The sequence below is a fragment of the Artemia sp. Qi Xiang Cuo genome, unplaced genomic scaffold (genome assembly GCF_049724085.1).
Source record: "Artemia sp. Qi Xiang Cuo unplaced genomic scaffold, ASM4972408v1 HiC_scaffold_22, whole genome shotgun sequence".
NCBI classification, from domain to species: Eukaryota; Metazoa; Arthropoda; class Branchiopoda; order Anostraca; family Artemiidae; genus Artemia; species Artemia sp. Qi Xiang Cuo.
The window spans coordinates 4,490,594-4,512,202 of record NW_028297431.1 but is presented as its reverse complement, the minus strand read 5'-3'; the positions used below and the strand labels follow the sequence as shown (position 1 = coordinate 4,512,202).

Below are 21,609 nucleotides of genomic sequence, written 5' to 3'. Positions count from 1 at the left end.
CAGTGTACAACCCTTTCTTCAGGGACTATGGAGGGTGATATCATCACTAAAACGATAGATATTGGAACCTTGAACTATGTTGAAAAAAATAGCTATCTTGAAATTTTGATTGGATGACTTTTTGGGAAGGGGTCTAGCTGCCCTCCGATCTTTTTAGTCACTTGAAAAGGGTACTTACAAATTTAATTCCGTTTCGAATGAGCTATTACATATCTCTCTGTGATGCTCTGGCCACCCCCTAGCCCTGCTAGAAAAAAAAGGGAGACAGATCAGTGCTGCCAATGCAAAAAAGTGATTTCTTTGCTGTTCAAGAAGGGGGACTGTAATTTACCTGTACATAGTTTTCGACCACGGTGATTCCAATGGTGCACTTTTCATTTTGATCTGACGCAATTTTCGAGAGGTTTCAGGTTGTTTTCGAAATCACCATAAATTTCTTTTCGCAATAAACTTTTACTTTTAAGACGAACCGAAATAATAGCTACCATTTCTGAATCAGTGTCAGATGGTAATTGTTTTTTTCACTAGGAAGTTTTTTCCCAAACCCGTTTTTTAACTTTTGGTTACTATGGGCTGTGGTTTGCTCTTTACTAGATTGCAGTTGCCATTGCAATCATGATACCTTGCCGGGACATGCTTTAATAAAATGAGCCTAGAAAATTACTAAAAAAACAACAGTGGATACCAATATTCCCAATATGGTACATGCGATACCAATATGCACGATACCAATACGCATGATATTGATACGTCCGATACCACATACAGCCCTTTCCCAGGGACTATGGAGGGGCATAACGTCATCAAAACCATATATATTGGACCTTTTAACTATGTTAAACAAAATTGCTATCTCAAAATTTTTATAGGACTAGTTGGGGGGAGGGGGCCTGTAGGGAGGGGGGCTATTTGACCTCCAATCTTTTCGGTAACTTAGAAAGGCCACTTATAAATTTAATTTCCTTTCGAATAAGCTATTATACATCTCTCTATGATGCTCTGGCCACCCTTTAGCCCTGCTAGAAAAAAAAAGAAAAAAAGGGAGACAGATCAGTGCTACTGATGCAAAAAAGCGATTTTCTTTGTTGTTCAAGGAGGGGGACTGTAATTTCCCTATTCAAGGCTTTCGACCGTGCTGATTCCATTGGTGCACTTTTCATTTTGATTTGACACCATTTTCGTGGGGTTTCAGGCTTTTTTTTCGAAATCACAATAATTTTTTTTTCGCATCATACTTTTACTTTTGAGAGAAACCGAAATAATAGTTATCATTCCTGAATCAGTGTCAGATGGCAATTTTTTTCACTAGGTAGCTTTGTTCTAAATGCGATTTTTAACTTATGGTTACTACGGGCTGTGGTTTGCTCTTTACTAAGTTGGAGCTACTGCTGCAACCATGATATACCCTCTAATAATGCCCAATATTTTTGTTGCTAGACTACATGTTCTTTAAATTACATTTTAAAAATTAAAACGAAAAACTGGCCCCTTAAAAAGATATTTCTTTTATTTTGGCATAATACCCAATATTTTGTTGTTGTTAAACTACATGTTCTTTAAACAGTATTAAAAAAAAAGAAACCCCTTAAAATAGCTAGTTCTTTTATTTTGGCATAATATCCTATATTATTTTTAGGTACACTACATATTCTTTAACCTTTTAGATCTAAACTTGGTGTAGCAGCTTGGCAAAGTGTTTAGTAACAAATAAATTAAGTTAATACATTGAACCGTTATAGCTCTTTACTATAGGCAAAACTATAGGATTGCTTCTAGCTTAAATAGGTGAGTAGAACTTTCAATTTCCATTTCAATGAACATCTGGAATCACTCAGGGGGGACATGGGGGAATTTTCTGGGGGGAGGGGGGTAAACGCCTAGACCCGTTTTCCAGAGGAATAGCCTAAGGATTGTTTTGGTTTTTGTCTGATGAACTGTATTTCAAACAGTAAGCTGTATGACAAATGTAGTTCTATCCCGCTGTCTTGGGCTATAATGACAGAAAGGGGGAGATGACTGGAACATGTTCTTGAGATGACGGATTGCCAAAGATTGTCCTTTTTGACCAAACAATAAGCTGGCCGTCCTCAAATGGGATGGGAGGAGGTCGTATGGAAGGATTTAAGGAAACTCTTGACTTCTTGGGAGGGTGTAAAGAGGACGGTTTTAAATTAATTGTGATGGAGGTGGAGCGTGTTTGGCTGTGTTGTATTCAGGTGGCTTGGTGTTGCAGTGAGTTGTCAGTAGTAATAGTAGTCACAGTAGTATGTATACTACTAATACTTTCGCATACAAGCGAAAGCTTTCCATGATGTGGTAATAATAAATAAATATACTTTCTATGACATGACTCTGGTTTGTATAATGACATCATATAAATAGATTTAATGACGTCGTTCGTTTGTTGGCATATTTGAAATGTGTATGGTGATATGGTGAAGAGTTTTGGATGGTACTGGCAAATGACGCGGCCAAAGTTTGGATAATGGTAGAGACGAGTTTCAGGCAAGAGTATCAATAATTCAATATACTGATACAATGCCCTTGACCATAGATTGTGGTATTGAACCAAGTATTGGCCAGAACTATGAATGTGTTGAAGAACTGAAGTGTCATCAGTGGTTGTTAATTATTTGTTATTTGCTTCAACCTAAAATGGCAGATACAGTAACAAAAAATTTAGCAATTGCGTTACTTTTAACACATAAAAGTGTTTAGTAATGTAATGGTTAGTTGTTTTCAGGGCCGCCACGTATGGAGTCACGTACGTCGCTAAAATTCTTTGTTCGGTTCAATAAAGACCACGAAAATAATGAAATGTCATCTACAGAAATTTCGAACATGGTCGGTAAATTCAGCAGTTTTCCCGACTCCTACTGTGATTTTACAGATGGTGCCACAATTTTCCATTTGGTTAAATAAAGAGCATTAAAATGGGGACATGATATTTACCGAAGTCTGAATCTTGGTTGGTAAATGCAGCAGTTTTACCGACTTGTGCGGTGATTTTACGTATTGGTATTCGAAACGGCCATTATGCTAGTTTTTGCCAAAAACAGTCTAAAAATGACCAGCCAGCTGGTGAAATTCCTCCTCCCCCTCCCCAACACTTTGGTTAGTAACGAGCCTGGTTGTATTAATATAAGCTGCTTATAATTTAGTGTTACCTGTTGTCTTGGAACACAAATAATAACAAACAATTAATTAACTTCAGTGGTATGTACTCTGGAGGAGGTGCTATACTTAATGTAAATTATAAATTGTACAAAGTTTCTTTGGCTCATAGATTTTAATAAATTCTTCAAATTTCAATTAATCTTATATATTACGAATTACCATGAAATCCGATCTTAATGATGCATATTTTGTTGATTCCCTTCAACACAAGATGAAAACTTTAAGTTATATATTTCTGTATATAACTTATATAGGCCCTGTCAGTGAGTTATGTATATTTATGAGTAGTAGGTTAAATATGTCACTGAGTTATATATTTCTGTATATAACTTATATGCCTCTTCAGTGAGTTACACATATTTATAAGTAGTAGGCTACATATGTCACTCAGTTATATATTTCTGTATATAACTTAGATAGGCCTAGTCAGTGAGTTACACATATTTATAAGTAGTAGTCTAAATATGTCACTCAGTTATATATTTTTGTATATAGCTTAGACAGAGAGAGTCAGTGAGTTACACATATTTATAAGTAGTAGGCAAAATTTTTCACTCAGTTATGCATTTCTGTATATAACTTATATAGGCCTAGTAAGTGAGTTACACATATCTTAAGTAGTAGGCTAAATCTTTCACTGAGTTACATATTGCTGTATTTAACTTATACAGGCCTAGTCAGTGAGTTACACATATTTATAAGAAGTAGGTTAAATATGTCACTCAGTTATATATTTCTGTATATAACTTAGATAAGCCTAGTCAGTGAGTTACACATATTTATAAGTAGTAGGCTAAATTTGTCACTGAGTTATATATTTCTGTATATAACTTATATAGGCATAGTCAGTGAGTTATACATATTTTAAGTAGTAGGCTAAATATGTCACTGAGTTATATATTTCTGTATGTAACTTATATGCCTAGTCAGTGAGTTACACATATTTATAAGTAGTAGGCTAAATATGTCACTCAGTTATATATTTCTGTATATAACTTATATAGGCCTAGTCTGTGAGTTACACATATTTATAAGTAGTAGGTTAAATATGTAACTGAGTTATATATTTCTGTATATAACTTATAAAGGCCTAGTCAGTGAGTTATGTATATTTATAAGTAGTAGGTTAAATATGTCACTGAGTTATGGCCTTTGCAAAACAAAAGTGCTCCGTTTATCTGGCCTCCCCCAGGCCATTCAGCGTGTCCCCAGGTGGCGATAGGGGAACGCTCTACAGATATGTAGGATACCTCCATAGGAGCACGGACCAAGGGAGACCTTGTGCCTGGGGGTCCATAATTGAAACTGGGGCACCATTGCCCGGGGTCATAAATACAGGCGGAGGAGGAAGAAGGCCCCTCAAATGTACACTCAAAAGGGCCCACTGGTTTGTCCACAAGTCCCATGAGTTGCAAACCTTCTCCCAGCAATGGGTTAAATTGCATGGTGATGCAGAACACCATAGCGGGAGGGTCCTCTATAGGAGGACAATTGTGGCAGGGCGTAAGATCCAGATCTATGGACAACGGCCTCTGCAAAGGGCTGCCTAGACCTTTTCGGGGTACCTGCAAGACTGGGGACCTTGCGGTCAACTCTATTCCCACTTGAGGAGTGGCGCCCCTCGAGGAAATTATAGCCTAGTAAACGACACAGCATTCGCACGGGATTCTGACTAATGGACAATTCTTCTGGGCTTGGTATGTTTTGATGGGCGTATTTGGGCTGAAAAACCTCTTCCTAGCTAATTTATCTATTACGGGTTGCCTCCCCGTAGCAGCATAATATTTGTAGGCATGAATATATAATGAGTCGGAGGTAATAGGCTTGAGATTGTCTGTGCAGGATTTTGACTCTTGTTGATAGAAGAGGATCGTCAAGTTCTGAAAACCATGTTGTGACCAAGATGGGCCCAGGATTGCACAAAGCCTCCATTCATGAAGGTCCCAGGGACTTCTTTCTGCCCGGTTCTAAGCCGGCTTAAGCACTTCGGTGTACACTTGAGAAGATATGTGATCCCCGTCCTGCACTGGTATCCGGGATCATTGCTTTTCCCGAGGCGAAAAAAATTTCAATGATTTAAAGAACATGAAAATTGGAACTTGGAATGTTACGACATTAAAAAAATGACTATCGTATCGACATTTTGACTGACGAATTCAGACGATTCGAACTGGATTTATAAGGAGTTTCAGAAACTCATATCCCAGGGGTAGGAAGCATGAAATTAGGTGATATAGAATTTGTTTACTCAAGTAGGAAGGATGGGTTACATAGACAAAGAGTAGGGCTCATGATGAATAAGGAAGCTTCTAAGTCTTGTTTAGGCTGGGAAGGTATTAATAATAGAATACTAATTGCCCATTTTATGACTAGAAAGTTCAGGGTATCAGTTATAGTAGTATACGCCCCTGTAGAACCGACTGATGGAGATACTAGTGACTCAGATGAATTTTACTTACAGTTACAGGAGCAAATAGACAAGGTCCCAGGTAGAAATATGATGTTATTACTGGGAGATTTTAACGCCCAGGCTGGTAGAAATAAGGATAGATGGTAACTCAGCTTAGGTAAATTTGGTGTAGGAAAAGAAAACACTAATGGATACAGACTTTTGCAATTTTGTAGGCATAACAATCTAGTTATAACCAATACGGTGTTTGGTCATAAAATTGCTCATAAGCTAACATGGTATTCACGTGATGGTAAAACAGCAAACCTTATTGATTATGTTGTAGTAAACCGAAGACTGGCAGGATCAATACAAGATACTAGGGTATATAGGAGCGCTGTTATTGATGTTAAATGTAAAGATCACCATCTAGTAGTGTCAAGGTTTAATTTAAAGCTGAAATATCGGAAGGGTAATTACCTCCCGGGAAGTTATGATGTTGGTAGACTCCTAAATGAGAATTTGAGGGAGAATTTCCTGGAACAGTTGAATCCTAAACTGGAGAGTTTAAAATTTGATAATGTGGAAGATGGTTGAAATAATTTTATAAAAATAACTTTTGAAATTGCTGAAGGTGTATTAGGGAAGAAAGGTATAACTGCAGCTAAAAATATTAGTGAAAAGCTTTATGTTTAATAGAAAGGAGAAAGGACTTGTACAAGAATTATCTGAGTGATAGATCGCATGAAAACAAAAAAAATGTAAAGAAAGTAGAGAAAGCATTGAAATATGAACTAAGGAGGTGTGAAGTGGAGGCCATGGATAAAATTGCCGAGGATTTAGAAGATGCAGCTAGACGGCATAATAGTAAAATATTGTACTGGCACACTAACAAATTGAGAGGTAGTAGTCAATCCGGACTTAAAGATAGTTAAAGATAGGAATGGGGTGGCAATTAGCGATAAGGAAAAAGCTAAAGCGAGATGGACCGAACATTTTGAGAATTTGCTTAACCGAGATAGAGTTGCAGGAAAAAATATAGAGGAAAATGAAAAAGTTTGTGATACCTTGGATGTGAAGGAAGATTTGTTTTGTGAGGAGGACTTAGCAACAGTACTAAAAGGATTAAACAATAATAAAGTTCCAGCTGCTGATAGGGTGGTAAATGAGTTTCTTAAATATGGTGGCTCTGAGGCTAGAAATAAATTACTGAAGATTGTGAATATGATTTTTGAAAAGGAGGAAGTACCTAACGATTTTAGGAAAACCTTAATTAAGCCACTTTATAAGAAAGGAGATAAAAGTGAGTGTGGTAATTATCGAGGCATTAGTCTGGTCTCTGTAGGTAGCAATTTGCTTAGTAATATGATACTTTTTAGACTGAGAGATGCCGTAGACAAAGTTTTAAGAGAAGAGCAGTGCGGTTTTAGAAAAGGTAGAGGATGTGTTGACCAAATTTTCACTCATAGGTTAATAATTGAGAAGTGCCTAAGTTTTCAAACACCTTTGGTCCTCAGTTTTATAGATTCTGAGCAAGCGTTCGATTCTGTTGATAGAGGAGCTTTAGTAAAGGTTTTATCCTTGTATGGTATACCAGACAAATACATTAAAGTGATTAGTGTTATGCACGAGAATAACACTGCTGTGGTTAATGTAGGAAATGAGGTTAGCAGCGGATTTTGTACTAAATCAAGAGTTAAGCAGGGTTGTGTTCTATCCCCCTTTATATGGATTAGTTTGATGGACTTTGCTTTAAGGAGCACAGGAAAGACAATGGGAGACCACGGAATCAAATGGGGAGGAAAAAGTCTCCTGGACTTGGATTATGCTGATGATTTAAGCATCCTAGATGAAAGTGTGAGCAAAATGAATGAAGTTTTAGAGATTTTGCGAGTTCAGGGTGCTAGTATTGGTTTGAAAATTAATGTTAGGAAGACTAAGTCACTAAGGCTAGGAATCAGTGAAGGTGAAAAGGTGACGTTGGGTAATGAAAAGATTGATCAGGTGGGCAGCTTCACTTACCTTGGTAGTATTATTAGTAAAGATTGTGGGAGCAGTGAAGATGTTAAATAAGAAATAGCCAAGGCTCAGGGTGTTTTTTCACAGTTAAAAAAAAGTCTGGAAGAATAGGAAGATAAGTCTGCAAACCAAGATTAGAATCTTAGAAGCTACAGTGATGACAGTGGTCAAATATGGCTCTGAAGCATGGGAGCTGTGAAAAGCGGATGAAGATTTTCTAGATGTTTTCCAGAGAAATTGCTGAAGGATTGTTCTGGGTACCCGGTTTACTGACCATATTTCAAACAATAAGATATACGAAAAATGTGGTTCAATACTGCTTTCTAGGTCTATAATGAAAGAAAGGTTGAGGTGGTTAGGGCATGTTGTGCGGATGAAGGATGACAGATTGCCGAAGATTGTTCTTTTCGGCCAACCATCTAGGGCTAAACGGAAAGCAGGTCGTCCCCGTCTAGGGTGGGAGGACGTCACAAAGAAATATTTAAAGGAAATGGGAACTTCGTGGGCTTGTGTAAAAAGGGAGGCTTTGAATAGATTGGGGTGGAGGAGGAGCGTGCGTAGCTGTGTTGGCCTCAGGCGGCTTGGTGCTGCGATGAGTTGTAGTAGTAGTAGTAGTATAGTTTGTTGCCACAACTATATGAAAAGAGACCAACAGTACCAAATAGTCCAACAATTTATCAACAGAAAGTTTACTCCAGAATCAAATAAGGGTTATGGGGATTGACAAGGACTATTTACTTTACACTTGTTGTTGGCTAATTTAAAAAAAAAAAAAAAAAAAAAAAAAAAAAAAAAAAAAAAATGGTGAACAATCAAATGTTTATATTTTTCTTTTATAGTCTTAATGTTATTGGTGACGAAAATTATATGAAGAAATATGAACTCGTCCACAAATCAAGAGTAGCTCTCAGACTATGGTTGTTAGATTCAAAGATTTTACTCAAAAATGGTTTTCTTATAAATGCAGCAAACATTTTGAAAGATGTAAGTTTTTTTTTGGTTCTATTGAACAGGGTATCCTGTTGACTGTAAATTTTGCTGAAACCATTAAAAAGGCTGTTAATTTTTTTTTCTTTGGAGGCCTAATGGCCTGTTAGGCACAAGAAGAATAACTATTAGAAGCATAGCTATGCAAGGAGTGAATGTTTTTCCCCAGACGAATCTTGACGGATCTTCCATGGTGGAATCATCTTGGGAGAGCAACCTCTTTACAATCCCTCTGGTAAATTCTGGGAGAAAACATAATAGAATGCATAAGGACATGATATTTGAACCTACAAGGATCACTGTAGGTACAGGACCCATCGCTCCCCTTTTTTGGAAAAATTCATGCTAAAGGAATGGACTGTCCAAATTCATGTCTCCCGTGCCTCCCTTGGAAGAGGCCTATATACATCTAGGCCAGAAAATATATACACACAAGGAAGGGCTGGGGAAACCACTCAAGTATTTGTTTGAAAGACCATGCCTAAAAAAGCACGCTTTGAAGCTTCTTGAAACCTGTTTCCCTCTGCGAATGCCTGTTCATATACATTCCTGTGCATATGACCCAGGTTTGAAAGGATTTTGTTGACTTGAGTTACCCCATAACTGATGCGATTAGTTCTCCTGAGATCTTATAAGGGACCCTAATCACCAACTAGATCCTTCCTCTTTTGAACCTTTGTCTTCTTTATGTCGAATTGTCACCAAGCCCCTGTTGACCCCTGTCATGATGATTATTTAACCCCAAAAATTTATCAGTGTTGCATTTTCTCCTCAGGCCCAGTGTAGCTTCCCAAAAAAAAACACTCTACAACCCAAGCTGACTCTAATTGTTATCTCGAAATAGACGAAGTTCCTTATTCCATGTTCTGATTGTCCTACTCTGGCCACCGACATCAATCCCACTAACCATACTGCTTCAATTGCTATCCCAAGAAAGCTATGTGTAAAAATGGTGCTTTTACTGCCCGTATTAAATTCCCAAAACTTTTGTGAAGCAACGCCAAGAGCCTTAACTTTGGAAAAGTAGCTGAATTAGACTCTGTCAAAAATATGTAGATTAGTTATAATCACTGTTACCGAAGTACAAGCTCAAGCCTCACAAATGTCACAAATTGTAACTTTTTCCCAGTTTATTTAACTAAGGCCCAAAAACTACCCCCTGAGTAAGCAGGGTGGCGGAAATCTTTTCTTCATCTATAACGATTTATTATCCATTTGGAATGTTGATTCCATATTTAACTCCCTTTTATGAAATAATATGGATGTTCATTTGACCTAAAGTCTTTCCGCGTCCTTTTAACCTAATTATCCTGTTATATTTTTGTTATTCACCTAACCAGAGAAATACAGACAAAACAAATTTTATTGGAAAATTACAGACTATGTAGTACCAAAATACCAAATGCTGGCACTTTCCTGTTAGGTAACGCAAACGACTTAAAACTTGATCTTACCTGTTAGACTTTTAATTTAAAAAAAATTGTACCAAAGGCAAGGCTGTCCTGACAACCAAAGGCCAGCTATTCTCGATTTAGTATGTACAAACCTATCAAGTTTTTATAAGCCCGTCTCTTTTATGACCCCTCCCATGGTGTGAGCAGTTATCTTTATAGCCTATTTCTATCTACGGCTTTTAAAGTCAAATAATCCTTCACAATTACTGAAATCATTTATTGACCTCTAACCGACTCAGGACTTCACAAAATTTGCTCTTGAATTACCACGGAAAAGTTGTTCCCTGTGTATCAAACATATGTGTATATGTTGACCTCAAGGGTTTGTATCTCCAAGATTTTTTGACGAGTAATTATGAATCATATTTTCGAGAAAAAAATTGAAAATGTCCTCAAATAATAAACCTTATTCTAATGAAGAATTTAAAACACTTATAAGAAAAATGATAAACCTGTTCGAACAGCCGTGCAACACAGGATAAAAGTCTAAAAAACCTCCTGATAAAAAAAAATAATAGAAGATTAGCTGCTCTGTATTATAAAAACAATGTTAAGAATCTCTATTCTAATAAGCTTAAGCGATATTTCAGGAAAATTAAAGCGATATGTAGCAAAAACCCTTCTGAAATTAATTTTCACCTCCCTGAACACTTGACTAAGACTACCAATGTCGAACATGTATTTCGCTCTATTATCAAAGTCTTCTCCCATTCACTGGCCCATGTCCAACTTTTTCTCCCAATGCCTCCTTCCTCCTAATTTCTCCCTCCAATGTTATAATTACAATCCAAAAGCTTAGAAAATCAAGAACTTGTCCCTTAGATATTAATTGGTTTAAATAAATTGTTTTCAGATAAAATTGCTTAATGTTTAGCAAATGTTTTCAACCAAGTCGATGTATTAAGTTCCCAGGTTGCTGGAAACATTGTTGTGTAACACTTGTCACAAAGAAATTTTTGTATTGAGTTTTTTCAATGTACGCCTCATTACACCAGTTGTTTTGAAACTTTATAAAGGTTTCCTTTGTAATTGGCTCAAGGTTAAAGTTTGCCCACGTAGTGATGTCCAACTATTTGGTAACTTAAGAAAAACTTCCAACACCCATCACCTTGTGCACTTGGTACATTCTATCTTAAATAGTCAAAACCTTGGTGTGGCTAAACCTTGTCTTATTTGACCTCCAGAAAGCTTTTGGTTTGGTTGACTATAGGTTAGTCAACCAAACCAACCGAAGGTTAGTCACCCTATAGGTTAACTATAGGCTAGTCAACCAGACCAAGGTTAGCCAAACCTTGTCCCTTGGCCAATATTACTATACAAACCAAAGGTTTGGCTAAACCTTGTCTTATTTGACCTCCAGAAATCAACCGGTCAATCAGTTTGGTTGACCATAAAATCCTGTTTTGCTTATTACTGAATAACTTTGAACTTGGCCCTCTCTGAGTAAACATTTTAATTTCATTCTTCTCAAATAGGTCACAAGTAGTAAAATACAAAAATATATTCTTTAACCTCCTCCTATTTACTGTGGAATGCCTCAAGGATCTTTTCTGGGAACCCTTTTATTCCTAGTAATGGTTAAAGAAAATAGTTCCCGATGATGAAAATATGTCAATCATTCAGTTTTGCCATTGGTATATTAAAAGTGGCCCCCATGAAATCCTAACCCATGTTTTGGATGAAGCTAAGAATCTAAATATGAAAAACAAAATTTAAAGAAAAATTCATAAATATATAATTTCTATAAATTTCTTGAAATCTACTTCCGGTTTTCAAAACTCTATCCCATCGGAATTGTTAATGAGACGAGATAAACGTCTTGATGTCCCAATTTCAAATAATCATGTACAGGTTTTGAATATTGTCAAACAATCTATTGCATTGTTTAAACTGCACTTGTTTAAACTCTTGAATAAGTTTAGTTGTCCAGTAATGCATTCCCTTCGAGTTAACTTTTTTTTGTTAGGCTGTTGCTGGAGTAAGCATGTCGAGTCTAGCATACACGTCTTTCTAGTGAACTTAGCAAAAAATTTGAGCCGGTCCAGAAGCATTTGCTCAAGCTCGTTTACAAAGAGAGTAAAATCCCATATTTCCTCCTCCTTAAAGCCACACGCCTTACCACCTTAGAAGAAAGGAGGGATAGTATTTGCTTGAATTTTTCAAAATCCAACATTTACAACTCCCACACTGAGGACATTTTCCCTGATGTTTACATCCTTTCTAGGCCCCGTCTCCCCTCCTTAACTTCTTCCATAATTCCAACTCACTCGGCAATCCTTGCTTTTACCGAGAGGTTCTAAAGGACTTTCATCCACTTTGTCTTGTAGTACCTTAGCCGTTCTTCATTGGGCTCCTTCATCTCCTTTTCGATTGATCGGGAATGACAATAATTATTGCCAACTTTTATATTGGCATTTTCTTTTTTAGTTTTCTTTATTTGTGTTGCTCCTTATGATGTATTCTCATCCCTGTTTTTTTTTCAAGCTTTGAGTTCTATTTTTCAGTTTAGTTTTTGAAGCAAGCCTTTTTTCAGTTATCAATTATTTCTAATTGTTTCTTTTACTATTAAGATTTAAAACTAGAATTCGGCCTTTCTTTTAGCTTGTAATACTGGTTTATCGAAAAACTTTGTATTTATCTTGCCTAAACTACATGTTAAATAATTATAGTTCCCCTCCCTTTTTCCATTTATTGTATAAAGCTTATTTTTTATTGTTTGTGTAGTCTCTATTTTATCGAATTCCTGAAATTTTTATACGGACCATTTCATGCATGATACATTTCGGTTTTAGTTAATTTTTAAGGTTTTTGATTGTTGTTTTTCGTTTCGCCTTTTCTGTTAATTTGTTTTTTCTGTTTTTTTTAATTTTTTTTTGTACTTAACACGTGGAGGGAATTCGATTCTATTGGAGCTGGTGATAGCCTTCGAAGTAAATGTTATCTTATATTATTATTTTTTGGTTGAGAATTTGATTTGTATGAACCTAATAATTAAACATTTTCCAAGAACATATCAGCTTTTATATTTTAAGCTCAGTATTTTGATTTCGCAATAGCTTTTATTTTGCATGAATAGTGATCGTGAGCATCGCTCTGATCAGTAGGTTATTGTGTTTACCAGTTTGTTAAGGTAGAAGATGGAAGTTTTTAAAGAATTTTCTAAGATAGAAGCTAGAAGATGGGGCAAGAAAGTCTCCTTAGCCAGCCATGAATATACATAGAGATCTAATCAAAATGTGACATTTGAAAGAGCAATCACAATGTTGTTTTTAAGCGATTGTTTTCTCAGGGTTGCACAGGTAGCTTACCAGCTATATAAAGGGTATAGCTAGAAAACACAGGGGCAGCTTTAAGGTATTTCTGAAAAGAAATTGTCTGAAAAGAGATACGTTTTTTGTATTGTTTGCTCGGAAGTCAAATTTAATTTTATAATGGGATTTTTACGAGGGGTCACATTTTAAAATTCCTTTATACCTCCGCTTTTGTTTGTTATGCAGTTTCACAGCTACAAACTTACTAGTTTTTGGACTTGCGGACTTTATTGTTTATGGACGTGCTTATTATTTCAGGACGTTCCTTTGGAGCTGATTGCTAAGCTCACGGAAAGCCGATTAATGTCATTCTACTCATATATTGAAAGGTAAGATCTAGTTTCTTGATGGTCCTTGTAAGTCTCCAGATATTGTGACACCAGAAATTTTATAAGGGGCCAAAAATTCCTGGTCTTTTAGAAGTTAAGTCCAAATACTCTTAAATAAACATGATTCATTATTTCGAAACGACGGTTACCATTGATGTTCTGATGGTACAAAGTTCTTCAACTCTGTTTAATTTTATGCAGTATTGATAGAATTCAGGTAAATGTTAAATAAATGTCTTTTTTTTGTTTTAAAAACAACTCTCACAAGTAGAATTGCTATGTTTGTGTTTATATCAAATTTTCGCATGATTTGAATAACTACAAGTATTTTTTTTACTATAATGCCAAAAAGGGCATTTTTAATGGAAAACCCCCCCAAAAAGGTATTTCGAAATCTATGGGGGGGACCAGGAGGAATAAATAATATATATTCTTTGACTACACTGATTTGTCTGAATATAGAATTGTCCCGAAGACGCCTCCCCCTGCAAATTTTGGAAAATTTTGACGTAAAAATTTAGATTTTTTTGTGTTGTAAAACCCTCCTGTTGAGAAAATCCGACTGGTTCAACAGCCATCCCCACCCACTTTAGGATCAGACCTGCAACACGTAAAATATTGATGAAATTAAAACCACAATATTTAAATTTCTGCAAAATTCAATAATAATAATATTTAAGTTTGATTAAATAATTTAAAATCCAGATTGAAAATCATATTTTACAAATTGTAGGCATACAAGTAGGGATTACTTTTGAGAATGCTTGATGACCTTCAAGCAAATTTTAAGTTCCTCGTTTACAAGGTGTTTTTATTTAAAAAAGAGCTAAATTAAAATACTGATTAATAAATAAAGAAAATAATAAAAACTGAAAATATAGAATGACACCGAGGGAAAGGGGGGACAGGAGCATTTCCTTAGTTGGGGAAGGGTCAATATCACCCTATTCAATGGGGGGTGGATTGTTATTAGCTATTGCACAACCAAAAGCTCTTATGGTATTGTGCTCCATATAGATCCAGATGGGACCCAATGGGTGTCCGTATTAGTAGTCGTTTTCACATGTTGGGGATGGTTCGATAGAACCTAGAACCCCTGTTGTTTCCTAAGTGATGTTATATTAAACTAATATATTGATTTCATTAAATTTTTCGTGTGAGTCTTCTGTTTTATTGTTCTTTCAGATTATCTGGAAATGCTGAAAAACTTGCCACTTTTTCGAGAACAATGGCGGATGGATTTTTTGAAGATTTTTACGAAAGGAAATGGGTCCTCGGCCAAATTCTATGTGAAATACTACTGATCCTTCAAGTTTTTGATGATGTCGTTGCCAGTAACTGTAAATTAATTTTAGACACAATCTGTCGAAAGTGGTGGACAAAAATAACGTCAGGTTTGTTTTGTTGCTTTTCTCTGTTCCACCAATCAAAATTTTCCGTCCACCTACCTCCTGGACTTAAATAGGTTTTGTTATGTTTGTGTTGTTACTGCTAGTGTGCTATTACGCCATGTTTTCAGCGCCTGGGGAAAATGTTGGCTTTTACCTACCCCCCCCTCCCACCCCAGAAAGCACCTGAAAATTATATTATTTAAAAAAAAACGAAATATCAGTTTTGCGCCCCCTCACCGGCTGCACCTAGTGATATCCACCCCCTTATCCCCACCCCAAGCAACGCCACTGTATTATATTAGGTATGTTATCATAATGATATTTTAGACACGTTATGTTATGAAATTATATGCTATGATTCGAATTTTTAGGAAAGGCATCTGTTATCATTAATGATAGTTTATTATTTGCTACTATTTTCGTTCCAGGATGATGGATAACAAGAAATTATAGCAATTTGTATTACTATGGAAGGATATATTGCACCAAAATGTTAGCCACTTTGATGTATTGTAAGCATTTCAGGGGACTAAAATTGTTCTTATCTGTAATTCGAGGTTGAAGATAATAATAAGTAATAAATGACCATTAATGATAATTGATACTTGGTACACAGATAGTTATTAGTCTGAATATTTGGAGTCACAAACACCATACATTTTTTAGTGTGTGATTTTCTTTGCGCACTATTTGCTTGAAATGCTGTATATGCCACTCTTAAAGTTTTATTCAAACATCTACAGTCTCTCCCGCTACAGGATGTTTTAAGGCAGCCACCTACAACCTCCCTCCTACTGCAAAACTATTTAGTGGAGTCATGTGCTGTATATATTTGCTTGTGCTTTCTTTGTTTAGTAGTTGTTTGGATTTCTTCCGATGCCACGGTAAAAGTTTTTAGTTCAACCATCTGCAACCTCTCTCTCACTATAAAATGTTTTATTCCTGCCAAATACAGAATAATTTGTTATTGTTTCTTTTTTTTTACTTTAAAAAATAGTACTTTTCATCATAGGAAAGTACTTGCTAGTGTTTTCATGATGTAGTATATGTCTGAAATGCTCTTGGTGCCACCGTGAGATTTTTGGTTCAACCATCAACAGCCTCTCTCCCGCTACAAAATGTTGTAGTGCAACCGCACACGTATATTATTTGCTAGTCCACTCTTTCCTTTTTGTAGTATTTGTGGGAAATTCTCTTCGTAAGTGTTTTGTTCAATCATCTACAATCTCTTTGCCACTATGAAATGTTGTAGTTCAGTCATCCACAGGGAGTTTCAAGGTTTCAAGGTTTTATTATAATACCATATTTACACAACATATTAAATTTCCGACAGATTGAAAATTCGACAGAGTCGGAAACAAAAAATATTTAACACATAGATTTAAATTAATTGTACCTCTACTAATATTCTAGTTATAGAGATTTAAACCAAAATCATCAATTTTCTATTTCAAACTACTCAAATAAAAAACAAAACAATAGATAATTCACCTTTCCAGCCTCCTAAACCCACCCAAAACAAAATAAATACTAACTTTATTCAACTCATCAACAGGGGAAGACGGACAAACTCCTCCCCAAACACGCCATACAAATGAGGCGTACAGATGTATGTACAAGCACATACGCAGACATATAGCAATATACACATACATATATGTACACATACACACACATATTAACAAATTACATCTTCATTAAGCATTCCTTAATTTTTTATTTTTTTTTGGTGTTGATAGGGGAAGAGATAGATTACAATTTTTACCAAACTTATTCCATACTGTAACTAAACTATTTCTTAGTGAAAAACGCCATCTCTCGGATTTAATCAGTGGCTGGCGGACCACCCACTGCCTCCTGGACTTTTGACTTGAATCCACATTAACCAATACCTGTACCAGCTCAGATTTATAAAAACAAGCAGGCAAGTGTTTTTGTTCAATCATCTACAATCTCTCTGCCACTCTGAAATGTTGTAGTTCAGTCATCTACAGCGAATTTCATAATGAAAGATTGTTTATTGTTGTTTGAGACCCTGTCAATTCAACGGTAGTTTATTTAGTTGAACCATCTAGAGCCTCTCTCTCACGGGGAATTTCAGAATCTAGAACAGTATATAACAGTTATCTAAAACAGTACAATATGTAGTTGTTATTTTTTTTGTTTTTTTTCCCCAGTCAACGGCCCTCTTGGCCCTTTGTAATTTTTTGGGATTGTAGAGTTTTTTATATTTATTGAGTAAAATAATTTTAAATTGAGAAACTTAAACTTGAGTATTTACCTACATCTAACGGCTAAATGTGGATACATTATTCAGTTTATCAATATGCATCTATTCTGAGCTTTCATATGATATCCTTTAGATTAGCTACGCAGCCTAATAAGTATATTAGATTATGTAATATGCATTTTTTAGTGAATCAGTTTATATATCATTGGACAAACCTTGGAAACATTTTTGTTATGCTTAGCATAGGTTGGATAAGCAAAGTTCGGGCCACGACGACATGCCGTGTAACCGCCTCGGACTGTCAGCTATATTGGTCATGGTCGAAGAGCAAGGATTTACCCTAAAAGACTCCGATATGCCTAGCATAAAAGACGCTTATAATTTCTTATACCTTTAAAACAATTTGAGGAATTAGGGGATTCCTCAATGACTGCCTGTACATTTCACTTTTTTGTTCAATTGATTCATATAAATATAAGTGAAAACTACAGAAAAGTAAACTATCCAAGCCAGAGGAGTGATCACCGCAGATTTTAGTATTGTTCTCAATAATTGTTCGTGACATGGAAGTACTTTAATGATCCTTGGATGTATCAAAATCCCGTCTGTGTGGGTTTGTTACTCCCCCTTGAGGACTTAACTTGTCTCTATTTTTTGCGTCCATCTAAATTGCTTGGTCTCTTTCAAGGTGAGGTTGGTCTCAATCCATGTCTTGTAATGTTGCAGCATCCTTGTGTCACGAAAAAGAGCCTGAAAAGACTATTCCCTCGGATTATTAAATATCTGCTGACCTTAACACCGGACATAAAGATTGTCAACGCATTTGTTGAACAAAGTTCCTGGAGTTTCTTCTATGTCCAGCCATTGGTTGCAGAAACGCTGATCTCAGTAAGTATCACAATGCCAGGCTAGGCTAATTTCCGCCATAGATTCTGCTTGTAGTTCTTTTTCTTCTAACAAAATTACCACTTACGAATCTTTTGCATAAACTTCGATCTCAGTAAGCATAACAATGCTAAGTTGGGTAAATTGTAAGCCAAGTTAGTAAAATTATTCTTCTTTTAAATTGTTTCCTATGGCCAATCATTTATGGCGGAAAATCTGATTTCAGTATCACAATGCCTGGCCGGGCTAATTTCCACCATAAATTGTGATGGTAAAATTTATTTTCTTCTAACAAAAGTACCACTTTAGAGTCTTTGATCTCAACAGTATCACTACACGAGGCTGTACCAATTTTCGCCGTAATTTGCACTAGTAAAATTCTTCTTCTTCTTTTAAAAAGTATGATACTGAATACCTTTGCAGAAAAACTACCTTAATAGATATGGTAATATCGATAAAGAGTCAAAGACGTGGAAAGAGGATAGAGAAATTGAGAAAGAAAAACGGAAGTGAGAGTAAGAGGGGGGGGGGGGGCAAGACGAACACACAGGAGCAGAGTAGGCAGACTGCATGAAGAGGAATCATTTATAAGATTTATAAAAATTTTTATAGTTTATTTGAACCCGTGAAAAAAGACCAGAGTTGATTTTCTATATATTCAGGTATGACACACTTTTTATATGCTAGTATTTAATATCTGTATAATTGGTGTTTATTATATTCATGATTTATACCAACTATGAAATAACATTTCACATCAAACCTTTGAGCCTCAAATCACTCTGGTCAAAAGCAGATCTGGAAACAAATTACAAGTCCATTGCAACAAAAACTTGAGAAGTATGCGCCAGAATACAAAGCGGAAAAACAGAGGAGGCTGCGATGTAACTAGAATCTGCTATCACTATGGGCCTAAACGTGCACTAATACATAAGGAATTATGTGTATTTTTTGTGTATTTTTGTATCTTATTTTTGAAGAATTTAGGGTGTTGTTGCTGTCCCTCGGCTGAACTCATGTAGTTAGAATAGATTAGCGTATCGTTGCTGCCTCCGCTCTAAGTCGTATCATAAAAATCTAAGTATGTGTAATGTGTAAGTGCACTTTGACCATGTAGATCTTAATGATTTTAAAACCAAAAAGCGTATCATTGCTGCCACGGCTAAAAGTAGTGTCATAAGAATCTAATTTGGTGTAATTATTAAGTGCACTTTAACCGTGTGGATGTTCATGATTTTAGAACCCAATAGCATATCATTGCTGCCTCCGCTCTCAGTCGTGTCTGAAAAATCGAAGTATGTGTAATGTGTAATTGCACTTTGACCGTCTGGATCTGCATGATTTTAAAACAAACAAGCATATCATTGCTGCCACGGCTATAAGTAGTGTCATAAAAATCGAAGTATGTGTAATGTTTAATTGCACTTTAACCGTCCGGATCTGCATGATTTTAAAACAAACAAGCGTATCGTCGCTTTCACGGCTGAAAGTTGTATCGGGACATTATGTTCGACTGCGCTTTGAGCTTCCTTATGTTTATTATTTTTTGCTGAAATTTTATGTTCTATGCCAGGTTTTGTATTGCTCTTTTTGCCTTTTATTCGTATTTACGAAATGGTATGGTGGTTTCGATAGATTTTGAAATTTTGTTTCAATATATTTTATTTCTTAAAGTTTTTTTTGTAACAAGTGTGTGGTTTTAAGCGTATTTTGATGTGTTTTGACGCTTTTATATCAGTTATTGATGTTAAACAAACAGACAAATAAAACAGATACATTTTCTATCTATTATGATAATATTTACAATGTGGTTTTCCTTTTACTAAACTAAGACAGAAAATGAAACACAGGATAAAGAAGAATTATTTCTATGTCAATGAACATAACCAGAAATAGAACTAAATCTTTAGGAACCATTTTCAGACTTACAGAACCATGTCAAAACCAAAAATTAGTAAAACAAGCAAATAAAGAAAATGGGAAAGAAACAAAAGGTAATTTTTGTCAAAACTTAAATTCTGGGTAAGATGAATGACTTTTAATGAGAAGGAAAACTGAAAGACTTCGACATTAAGATGAAACTTCTTAAGTCTCCCTACCAGACGAACAAACAGACTGTCCCAACCCAATACAGCAATACGCGATTATTATTTTTTTTGATATGGCCAAAATCCGCTTGTAAAGATAAATTCCTGGAAAAAAAAATAGAGTCCCCCAGTGACAAAACAAGTGGTCCCAATTATCTAGATGTAATGGAAAACAGACAGTCCTAGACAAATAAAGCAAAACAGACAGAAATTTCCTGTGAGCTCAAAAGTTTTCCCTGACCTCTCGAGAACCCATTCTTCCCTCTTCCTCAAAAGATCCAACTAAAAGTGACCAAGTATCCTTTAGGACTTTAAGGCTATTCTTTGGGGTTGGATACCTTTTCTGAATGAGTTTCCAAGTTCCATGAAGTGAGTGCCAAAAACGGGACATTCCGTCCTCCCAACAATGGGTAAAACATAGTTTTCGGTTGCCTTCCTAGAAAACATCTTCTAGAAAATTTTTCATTCGGTTGGTTCAGTGATTTTTAGGTCAACTCACGAGGTGTACCAACAAGCCCAACGTCTAGAATGTGTATTTGATGTGGCCAGTTTATGGAAAAGGACATGTTAGTTAAGTACCGTTAACACGTGTCCTTATCTAAACATAAATTCCTAGCTATCATCACTTTGGAAAAATCAGAGCTGCTTTTGAAAGAAGAAGCAAGTTGTGTTGGTATATAATGATTAAGTCTAGAAATTGACACCTAGTCAAGTATCCGCGCAAATTGTACTTGGCTGATTGTCAGTATAACCAGTTATTACCTATATTTACCTATTTCTATTGCGTATTTTCGAAGCAAATGTTTACGATTACGGCTAATCTAAATAATAATTATTATTCCCGAATCAGCTATAAATGACAATTTTTCCTCACTAGACAATTCGGTTAAGAAGTGTTTTTAAATTTTTGGTTATTATGGGCCGTGGTGTGTTCTTTACCAGGTTGCAACCATTGCTACAACCATGATCTATGATGGAAAATCAGTGTAGTCTTAAAAGCTATTTTGTTCTAGCTTATGATTCCCTTTGAATCAGAAGAGATTCTTTGTGTCTTCAATGAAATATTGGAAGCACAAGAAATCAATTGGCGGAATGTCCTTGTTTCTTTTTCGGCATTTTTACTGCGCTTCAGTAAGAGTTCATCGATCCTTAAAGGTACCAATATTATTTACTCACTACCTCGTAGGCTAAGTTAATATTCGAATTAATGATATTAGCCTAGAGAAATACCCGGAGAGAAGGAAACATGTTAAGGAACAATTCTTAATTCATAATATGCAGAGTAATCATAGTTACCACATTTTGCATGCAGCCTGTTCTTTATTTTCACTTAGTTCAGTGTTTTTTTTT

At 35.7% G+C, this 21,609-nt stretch overlaps 1 protein-coding gene across 5 annotated transcripts in view; it reads left to right on the top strand.

Annotated features, from left to right (window-relative positions):
- LOC148939079 (Fanconi anemia group A protein homolog) overlaps nucleotides 1–21,609 on the top strand; it is a 79,118-nt gene that overhangs the window by 13,574 nt on the left and 43,935 nt on the right. For 3 of the 5 annotated variants that reach the window (XM_089107294.1, XM_089107295.1, XM_089107292.1), the window contains exons 2-5: nucleotides 13,596–13,666; nucleotides 14,852–15,060; nucleotides 17,976–18,175; nucleotides 21,273–21,414. In XM_089107294.1, coding sequence (XP_088963420.1) covers nucleotides 13,596–13,666; nucleotides 14,852–15,060; nucleotides 17,976–18,175; nucleotides 21,273–21,414 — 622 coding nt within the window. Of the gene's footprint in view, nucleotides 1–8,424; nucleotides 8,570–13,595; nucleotides 13,667–14,851; nucleotides 15,061–17,975; nucleotides 18,176–21,272; nucleotides 21,415–21,609 lie in introns of all 5 variants that reach the window. The other 2 variants (XM_089107291.1, XM_089107290.1) reach the window with 1 other exon arrangement.